General features: G+C 49.8%; 1 protein-coding gene across 1 annotated transcript in view; it reads right to left on the reverse strand.

The window, feature by feature from the left end:
- Positions 1-10,587, reverse strand: part of HJURP (Holliday junction recognition protein) — a 12,995-nt gene that overhangs the window by 2,016 nt on the left and 392 nt on the right. The window contains exons 2-8 of the mRNA XM_010862063.1: positions 10,542-10,587; positions 7,899-7,951; positions 6,356-6,449; positions 5,549-5,613; positions 4,119-4,211; positions 3,412-3,496; positions 241-1,781 (exon numbers count right to left, since the gene is read on the reverse strand). The exon at positions 10,542-10,587 is cut by the window's right edge and continues 16 nt beyond it. Coding sequence (XP_010860365.1) covers positions 241-1,781; positions 3,412-3,496; positions 4,119-4,211; positions 5,549-5,613; positions 6,356-6,449; positions 7,899-7,951; positions 10,542-10,587 — 1,977 coding nt within the window. The remainder of the gene's footprint in view (positions 1-240; positions 1,782-3,411; positions 3,497-4,118; positions 4,212-5,548; positions 5,614-6,355; positions 6,450-7,898; positions 7,952-10,541) is intronic.

Raw genomic sequence — 10,587 nt, forward strand, 5'->3', positions numbered from 1 at the left:
TTTCTGAGTGTGAGATAAAGAAGCTGGAAATGACAGTTTGCCGAGGACGGATAGCGTCTTAAGGGACACTTTTTAGAAATACCCCCAAAGTGCATTCCAGTGGGAAATGTGTAAAAATGCTGATGTTAGAGGAAGGAAAAGAATTTGGGAGAACATTTGGAAAATTAACACCTAAGAGTTGTCAAACACCCACATTCAGCAAAGGGAAACGCACCTTCTTCTCTTCCCATTTGGGCTTTAAGAGTCGACCTCCTCCCCGGGCCTTGGCATGGCTCTGCCCACAGGTGAGAAACTCCAGGGTCTAGCCCCCTCTCCGCACACCTGAGGGTCTGATAATCGGCATCGCTTTGTGGGGACCTGATGGCCCGACCCAGCAGCAAGAGCAACGTCCATGGATGGAGGGGCCCCAACTGTGTTGGAAGCCAGGGGGCTTTTTACACTCTGCTGGGGTGAGGATGACAGGCTTGGGGGACCCCGACAGCCAGAGTCTGGGTTGAACTTCACTGAGAAGCCTTCTTTTTGATATCGAACTCCCGCACGTGCTTTATCTGAAGGCGCCTGTGTCTGCTGAGGCGACTTTTGGCAATACTGCCGATGAAGCTTGTCAAATTTTTCTTTAATATCATCGTAGCGATCCCTGGCAAAGCCTAGAGGTTGTACCCTGGGTACTGAAATGGCTTTGCTGAGTGATACCGATTCCTGAAACTTTCCCGAATCACTTCCTAGACAAACAAGGTCAACAGTCTGCTCTGGGCGGCCCGCGCTGCAGGTGGGGTTGGTCTTTGAAAGTGAGGGGAAGGACTCACTCTCCGGCAGGCAGCTACCCACTCTGATGGATCTTCTGCCCAGGCCTTCAGAGGCCTCATTCAACCTCTTAGCTTTTGATTTGCAGAGAGGGCTGCTCAGCCTGTGGGCTTCTAAGCCTTGGGGGCTACCAGGGCTCGTGGGACCACCTCGGTACACATCCACAGCCGAGCCAGGTGGGTAAGTCAGGCTGAGCTGCTTCCCAGGACTCAAGCAATACTCCTGATGAAGCTTGTCAAATTTGATCTCAATTTCCTTAAAACGACTCCCCGCCTGGCCCCGTAGGATTCTGGGTCTGGAAGCTATTTTTACAGGAGAAATCAACCACTTTAAGGTCACGAATCTGTTTTCCTGATCAAGAGGAGACAGCACTTTGGAGTCTAAGTAAGTCAATGATGAATGCTTCTGGGGCATTCCCTGAAGCTCCTTCCAAGGTGGAGTGAATGTATGGATCTGGGGTTTGTTTACTTTGAGAAGAGCCCTTCCTGATTTTAAATCCGTCTTAGGCGCAGAAACATCGGGCAAGTTCCCACGATCTCTTAAGGTCCCTGCATCCTCCAGGGGCTCGGAGCAGGGTGGACGTCTCTCCTGGGGGCTCCGCCGAGAGCGCCCCACTCCTCGGCAGCTTGTTCTGTTCATTCTGCCCTTACACCGGTGCCTCCGCCTGAAGCTCCAGTTCTGGCCGATGAGCGTCTTGGTGGAGATGATGCAGGAGGGCCTGGCGCCCAGCAGCCGGCTCATGGAGTGCAGCATGCCCGCGTACAGGTCGCTGAGCGTCGCGTTGCACACGTCCTCCGCCTTGGAGCAGGGGCTGCTTGAGAAGCTGCCGCCACCGGTCCCGTGTAAGGGGATGCCGTCACCCCTCGGCATCATGGCCTGGCCTGCTGAGCAGGAGTGAGAGGCGTGACCCTCCCTGGGTGATGGAGGTGGCTGGAGTGGACCACCAGGGCGGTCTTCAGAGATGTCCTTGCAGTATCCTGGAGAAACACACACACAAGGCAAAGCCGCATGACCACTCACAGCCATCCACATGCAGAGATCAGTTTCCCTGGGTGGCTCCCGTGACAAAGAATCTGCCTGCAACGCTGGAGACCCAGGGTTCAAGCCTGGGGTCAGCAAGATCCTGTGGAGGAGGGCGTGGCAACCCACTCCGGTATTCTTGCCTGGAGAATCTCATGGACAGAGGAGCCTGGCGGGCTAAGTCCATGGGGTCACAGAGAGTTGGCCACGACTGAGCGACTGACTTTCACACACAGAGATCAGGGAAATGAAGGCTGGATCATGACCAGCATGGGTTTTTTAAAAAAGTTATTAGTTTTAACTGAGATATAATTCACATATAACATTATGTTAGTTTCAGGAGTATAACATTGTGATTTTTTTTTTTAAAGCAATACAAAAAAAATAAAAGCAACAAAATTTCACAAATATTTGGGAATAGACTCTTCTCAGAGATTTTTTTTCTAGCTATCAAAACAATTCACTGTCCATTGACCTTCCTAAAAGGAGTCTTTCTTCCCTGTATGACGGTTTAGAAACGGTTTTCTTGACCCTGCCTGCCGACAGGAGTGTGTGGGGAAGGGATTTGTTGTTGCTTAGTCGCTCAGTCGTGCCTGCCTCTTTGTGGCCCCATGGACTGTAACCCACCAAACTCCTCTGTCCATGGGATTTCCCAGGCAAGAATACTGGCATGGGTAGCCATTCCTTCTCCAGGGCATCTTCCCGACCCAGGGACTGAACCCACATCTCCTGCATCAGCAGGCAGATTCTTTACAGCTGAGTCAGTGGGAAAGCCGGAGAAAGACACAGGCCTCCTGAATACAGCTCTTCGCACAGCTTTGACTTTTGCATCATGTTAAATGTTTTATATATTAAAAAAGTGAAATCAAACCAACAAAGATGAGAATAACTCTAAAGATGAACATAGGAGGGAAAAATGACCCTATCTCTCTGTCAAACTGACAACAATCAGAAGAGAAAATAGAATCCAAATAACCCTGAACATGGTCCCCCTGTGGGACAAGGTCTGAGGATAAAAATGCTGCTTGGAGATCCAGAACCTTCTTCGGCTCATTGTCGAGCAGAGTCTATACCAGGTGCTGTGATTCTGAAGCTGCTTGGTGCTTTGTGACCAACCAAATGAGCACCACTGTCAAGGAGGAGGGAGGCCACTCTGGAGTCAGGGTGGGGGATGAAGGGCTCAGAACCCCTGGGGACAGGTCAGAGGATCCAAAGCCAGAGTGGAAGGGGCTCCTCCAGGCTGAACGTGAGTTGAAAATGGAGAATAGATTCCAATATGTGAATTAAAAAAAAGTCCATGAGTTCTTACTGATTCTGGAAAAGTTAGAAGGAAAAGCATGTTGGGAAGAATAAAGTAAGGGGAAAAAAGGAAACAGAAGGGACAGAGTTCAGCCTGTTTTATAGAAGAATGCCAGCAAAGGGGCCTTCCTTTCTTGGTAATAATGCACCTACAACGTGCACGTGTCTCTGACAGTTCACGGTGATGAAACGTGCCCAGCAAACACGGGGGTGGGGTGGCGGATGGTGCCCAGCTAAGGCGCTGTCAAGCTTCTGAAAGTGAATGGTCTGCTTCTATGTCGCACTTACCCTGGGCAGGTCTGGCGGGCGAGGCCAATGATGGGGCCAGGGTCACATGGGTGTCCTTTCCCTCTCCGTAACCAGCACACTGAAACTAAAGCAAATGACTTTAACAAAAAGGAAACAGAAAAGTCGCTCAGTCGTGTCTGATTCTTTGCGACCCCACAGACTGTAGCCTACCAGGCTCCTCTGTCCATGGGATATTTCCAGGCAAGAGTACTGGAGTAGGTTGCCATTTCCTTCTCCAGGGGATCTTCCTGACCCAGGGATCGAACCCAGCTCTCCCACATTGGAGGCAGATGCTTTACCATCTGAGCTACCAGGGAAGCCAAAGCAAATGACTTTAACAAAGGCTTTGCTAAGCGTCAGCTCTGGCCGCCCCATCCCCCAGTATCAAGCCCACAGGAACTGCTCCCCAACCACAGATGGAGCATGACCGAACTGGGATGAATTGTGCAGCTTCAAAACCCTCTGCCCAAGGGCTGGGGCCCTAGTGGACCCTGTGAGCAGCCCAGAACATGGTGGGCAGCCGATTCCGCTGCCTGAGGGGACCCGGAGTGTCTACTCAGGAAGAGCAGGCGTCGGGGAGGCTGTGAGCCAAAGAGTTTGGAAACTGAGATGGTCTTTACAGGCTCTGGAGTAAACCAGACATAATCACATCTCACTGGGTCTCTAGCCTACAGTTTGCTCTGAGGACACACTCAGGGACACATTACCTCCAAACACCCTTCATCCTGCAGTAGGATATCCACTTGCGTCAAGTACTTCCTTCTCAGCTCATTTTTCGAAGGGCTCCAGGGCACTGCAGGCTGACACCAAGACAGAAGTCAGTATCTGTGAGTGCTGTTGGGCATGGCTGAGCTCTGGGATTCGGGAATGTACTGGCACAGTCAGCAATGTATATGTGTTTACATGGAGTTCCTCAAAGTCACTTCTGCACTTCCCGCTGTTATCAGTACAGAGTGTTCCAGCCCCTCTGAAAATCTACCTGACCTGGGATCCAGCTTTAGGGAATTTACCCAGTGGGACCAATTCAAAAGGAAATAGAAAAACAAAACATACCAGTTTGGAGAAGTTTTTGACAATATGACTAGCATCAGAAAAAAAAAAAGAATCAATAATCTTAGGTGAGTTTTGGACACAACTGCTAGGGCCAATCCCAGCTGCTGCGTCTACCAGACAAGAAGTTCAGTGGCTTCCCCGCAGTCCAGTGGTTAAGACTCTGTGCTTCCACTGCACGGGGTATGGGTTTGATCCCTGGTCAGGGAACTAAGATCCCATGTGCCGCATCCAAAATACGAAATCAGAAAAGAAAAAACAACAACAAAAGAAGTTCACTGTCCGACTCAGGGGACAGGGATGGTGGCCTCTCCTGCCCCTCACCTGCTGTGCATTGGAAATAGGGGCCTCGGTCTCCGATGTGCACTGGGGGCGGGGGCGGGGGTGAGGAGTCAGGGCCGGGGCTGCAGCTGGTGTGGGGGGAACATTAATACCCCAGGGAAAGGCTGGCACCTTGACTGCCTACTCCCCTTCACTACCACTCCGACAAAATACCTCTAAAAGCAGCCCTCTCCTCGCCCAGGGTCAGCCCCCGATTCTAGTTAGACATGACAGGTCACACCTGGGTGCATGGGAAACCTCTCAAAAGGAGTGAGTTTAGAGGAAAGCCACACGCCAGCTGTTCTAGCATCTGACCCGGAGGGCAGGTCAGAGACTTGGGTGGATTCTGTCCTGTGCGTCTCGTCCATCCCGAGGGCTGACCCGGAAACAGTCCACAGAGCACCTCCCCTGTGACAGCATCTCTACGGGGTACGACCGACCTAGAACCCAGCTCTCCACACGGCGAGGTTTGTCCAGGCCAAAGGCGTGCTGGGAACCACAGCTGGGCTTGTTCTGTGTGCAGAGCAGCACTCAACATTGACAAAGGCCCGGTAAGACAGGCTCGATCCTGGGCCGTAAGTGCTAACCTGAGAAGGGGCAACTTGCTGCCTTAGGGGATCTGCATGGGGGGTGCTGAGACTTGAGGGGTGGCGTTAGCAAAGAGTGAGCCTCAGAAGCGGGCCTGGAGGAACATGCGGGTCACTAGAATGTTCACCTGTCCCTAAGCCCCAACTCCGTCCCTTCGTTAACAAAAGACAGGGCTCACCATTAAGTTCCCAGCAATCACTTCTCCCTGGAAGAAAGTTGTATCAGCATCACTGCTTTTTGAATCTAGAAGCAAAAGAGGAAATTTCCATCAGAAGGTCTTAAGAAAGCATGTATATTTTCTCCTAAGGATAGTTTTGGCATTACTTGAGTATATACTGCTGTGAAAACTGTTGCTTCAAGCGGTCCCTTGTAACAGGGACGCAGTCATCTGTGGCCACGCAGAGTCAGGGACACCAGGGAAAGCAGCTTTTTGTAAAACCTCTGCTCTTTCGATGGCCTCTCATCCTGAAAGTTGAGTGCCTGTAGGCCAGCACCGTCTAATAGAACTTTCTGCAATGATGGAAAAGTCCCCCCTGCTGTCCAGTATGGCAGCCCCGAGCCACACGTGGCGGCTGAACACTTGGAATATGGCTAGTGAGGCTGGGAACTGCATTTTAAATTTGACTTCATTTTAAATGAATTCTAATAGTCAAGGGTGGCTGGACACCTGGACAGTTCAACTTAAGAACCTAATTATATTAAGGAGCCCAGGGAATTCACGGACCTAAGGCTTTACGGAGTTGAAATCTGGATTAATGCTGGTAAAGCAATGACACCCACGAGCAAACATCTCTGGAGTCTTTCTGCGTCCAGTAGCGTGACGTAACTGTGAGTGAGACGGCTCCCTAGGTGAGTTGAAAAGGAACCAAGGGACTTTTCAGAGGTTTTAGTTTTTCAAATAGACTTGGAGGTGGAGGCAGACAGAGACACATCCCCCCATCAGCCCCCACACCCCATACAGCTTTCCAGCACCAGGACCACTCACCGTCGGCTGGTGTGTCAGGAGGGGGAAGCTCGAGATCTCCGGCTGGGACTCGCACGGACCCATCTGTCCTGCCATCCATCTTCACCGGAGAGCCCTTAAGAAGATAAGCTTGGTTCAGACATAACGTATTTCAAAGCAAATGTCAAGTAAAACACCTCCGATCCCCACCTTTAGTGTATGAGAGAAAAGGCAGCTTTCCGGGGGCTTCTCTTTTAGAACATTCCAGCATCTAAGGCCTCAAGACTCCTAGCAGATAGTTGAGCTTCCCCTTGGAGAAGGAACAGAGCTGTCTTCCTCTGGTGGTACCCAGGGCTGCTGTCTCAGAAACCACTTGGATGGTGACTGATGGGAGCAGGAAAGTGAGAGTGACCAGGTCCAGCTCGGCCCTGGCATGGCGGTGAGCTCAGGGCCCAAACCAAACAGGATAGCACGGTCCCTAGACCCTCAGGTAGAAGCTGGAAATTCCAGAGGCCCCTGGGGGACTTTCTGTGACTTTTAATCTTAACAGTGGCTTGACCTCCACGTTGTGAGACCTACAATTCATTTAAAAGCTTCAGCGTGGGTGGGACCCTGGCATATGGAGCCACCTTCCAGCTGAACTCCAGCTACAGGGCGGTCAGCTGTCCTGACCAGGACCGAGCCTGCAGGGTGGAAGTCCTTTTTTTTGGAAGGAGGTGGTACACTCCCCACCTGCCCCCGAGAGCCTGATCTGCCCACCAGCCTTGGTAGTTGTATTGCATTGCATTAGTCGCTCAGCCATGTCCAACTCTTTGTGAACCCATGGACTGTAGCCTGCCAGACTTCTGTCCATGGGATTCTCCAGGCAAGAATACTGGAGTGGATTGCCATCCCTTTCTCCAAGCCTTTCTAGTAACCATAACTAATGCCATGGATGGGCTCTCGTTAGGGAAATTTGAGAATTCAAGATGCCAGATTGGCTAAAATCTTTTAGGCCACCTAGCCTTGCAAGGGCAGGAGTGAGAACATGGCGAGGCCTGTCCCTTTAAGGGCGGCCCTGGGGCATCACCTCCTCGATGTCTGTGAACCCTGCCTGGGGAGGTCACTGCCTTTGCTTCGGGAGAAATGGGACCTGATGGAGTTTCCGGAGCTGTCCTGTGTCTGGAAGCGTCACAGTTGCAGCAGAAGACATGCGTCTCAGTAAATCCTTACACACAAGAAATCAGGGCGGTTAACATGAGAAAGGGGCTTCCGTGGTGGCTCAGACCCTAAAAGAGTCTGCCTGCAATGCAGGAAACCCCAGTTCAGTTCCTGGGTTGGGAAGTTCCCTTGCAGAAGGGATAGGCTACCCACTCCAGTATTCTTGCCTGGAGAATCCCCATGGGTGGAGGAGCCTGGGGGGCTACAGTCCACAGGGTTGCAAAGAGTCGGACACAACTGAGCGACTGAAAACACAAGGTGGGGAAACCATGGAACAACGCACCCCAGTGGCCCCTGGGTGCAGCTCCAGCTCATCTCCACCTTTATTCACATCAACCGTCCTCTCCAGCAAGGCATGCTGGCAATAAAACTTGACATTAAATACCTGCATGTGTCCTGTGCTTCTCTTCACTAGTCCTCCACCCCAAATTCGCAATCCTTAAAAAAACAAATAGTAATTACCATTTAAGTCATCATGAACACTGAGCTTCAGCTTAATTTGTACTCAAAGAAAACCTAAGGGACAGGCAAAGGAAAGATCTAATTAGACGGAGATCTAACCAAACCACATTACTGACATTCTCTTGTTTCTCATCTTCATGAGGTTGAAAGTCTCAAAGAGGAAAATCTCATCTCTGTGAGATTTCAAAAATCCACACCAGACAAATTTATCATGAACGAAAATCTCTCCTGCCTGTAGGGAGCAGCTCGTTGAACCCAGGATTAAGCCAGAAATGAAACAGAAACAAGGAACGTATGTATGCCAAGCGCTGTCCTCAGAACACATGTATTGAGAGCAATCTATATACTACAGAGAGAGAGATACTGAAGGCACTTTCCAAGGGCAAACTTTCTACTCCATGGACAGAATAAGTGCTTTCTTGGGGCGACCTACACATTGTAGAACAAGTCACAGGCACAGGAGTAAACGCCGAGTTTTGGAGCCCTGCACTCACTAGCCAGCAGAATCTGGGCAAGATACTCCCCAGACCTCCACAGGCTCCTAGGTAAATTCAAATGAATAAAGAATGGATCATTGAGTTGCAAGGCTTGAGATGGTTGTTGATAATAGCAGCAAAGATTCACTTGGTGCTCACTGGTCCAGGCTCTAGTCTAAATCTTCTCCAAGTACACCGCATTCAGCATTCACAATTCAGACACATGCCTTGTATGCTACTCCTAATTCCTTTGGATAGACACTCACCAAGTTCACTGTATAGATGGAGACAGAGGCAAGGAGAAAGTGAAATAACCAGCCCAGGCTATTAGCCCGCATGGTATGGCCCGGCTGGGAACCCGGGAGGAGTGACTCTTTACTATGCCTTTTGGCCTTTCCAGAACAGAGTGACCCCTGGCAGAGATGCTTGGACTCAAATCAGATCTTTGCTACTTTGGCTGAGTGACACGTGCAAGTTCCTTGATTTCTCTCTGCTGGACTCTCTTCTATGAAAAAACGATCCTAATAGTGCCTACCCTGCAGGGTTGTTGAGAATCAAAAACCTGTGACTGTTAGAAGCCTACCCTACTGTGTAGATTGGAACTTGCTTTAAATTACAGGAATTCACCCTGCAAGGGTGGTGAGCTAGCACGTAATCAGGAAGACCACTCCCTGAGTACCTCTTCAGGGAAAGCTACAGGTCAGGGGACCTGTGCTCCCATCAGCAAGAAGGTTGTAGGAACAAAGAACCACGGAATCCACATTTAGCATCACTGTCAGTGAATCTGTACAAGCTCTCCAGGAGGTCTTCCACATAAGTGCTTCCTGCTTTGGCTACCGTTCTTGTTCTTATATAACTGGAGTTGGAAATGAGTTTTCACTGGTGAAATTAGTGATGTTTAAGATTCGTGGATTGACCAAAATATTTCAGACACTGCCCATCTTTCCATAAACAAGTCAAGAGAACACACTAAAGCCTATTGATAGCACACTTAGGGATGATTTCTACATACTCCTGTGTCCAGCCTTAAGGTTAGACACAGGCCAGATGAACAAAAAAACTTACTGTTGGAATACATTAGCTTGTCTACAAAAACTTTTCACTTAGGGTGTGGCTGGTCCAGCTAAGAAAGCAGAGCCAGGATTCCATTTCATTAGGAACTGATTTGTGTCCGTCTGTCCAGTGTACAGCAGAACTGGGTCTGAGATTTGCTTTCATTAGTAGGTAAAATTGAGTCAGTAGTAAGGCTGAAGGGCTTCCTGGGTGGCTCAGCGCTAATGAATCTGCCCACAATGCAGGCGACACAGGAGACGTGGGTTCAGTCCCTGGGTCGGGAACATCCCCTGGAGGATGGCATGGCAACCCACTCCAGTATTCTTGCCTGGAGAATCCCATGGACAAAGAAACCTGGCGGGCTACAGTCCACAGGGTTTCAAAGAGTCGGACATGGCTGAAGCGACTCAGCACGCACGCACAAGGCTGAATGATAGACACTGACCTCACCCAGTGCAAATTTTCCCAGGTATTTACCCAAAAGAATCCATGATTTAAGTCTGTTTGCAACATCAAGCATTACACAGGATGGCTCCTTCTCCTTGGATGCAGGTCAAATTCCAAAGTACTCAGAACCTCAAGTTAAACAGGTCAAATAACAGTCAATAGAGTGTTCACTAGTGCCAGGCTCCATCTCCTGTAAATGTCACAATATCTAGCCAAGCAGCTGTTCCTGTCACTACCTTTCCACTTTACAGATGAAGAAACCAACTCACAACCTGGCTAAAGCAATAGCCCAAGCTGAGATGGCTATTAAATGACCAGCCGGGATGCTAAACCCAGACAAGGGCATTTTTAACCAGGATGCATCTATGTGTCATCGGAATTCTGTCTTCATAAATAACTATTGGAAATAAGTAATTTAAGTGATTGATAGGTTCAAGGGAACTAGAGATGTATTAATGCTTATTAGGTGAACAGGTTTATTTTCAAAAGAGCAGGGACAGCATTCCAAACTCTATTAAGACACTATTCCAGTTACACACTTAACCATAAATAATTCAGAAAGGCTGGGGGTGGGGGGTGCTGATTCGTACCCTGGGGCGTCTGGTAGGTCAGCGTGGACATCTGAATCACCGGGCC

Source organism: Bison bison, unplaced genomic scaffold (assembly GCF_000754665.1).
Source record: "Bison bison bison isolate TAMUID 2011002044 unplaced genomic scaffold, Bison_UMD1.0 scf7180017864475, whole genome shotgun sequence".
NCBI classification, from domain to species: Eukaryota; Metazoa; Chordata; class Mammalia; order Artiodactyla; family Bovidae; genus Bison; species Bison bison.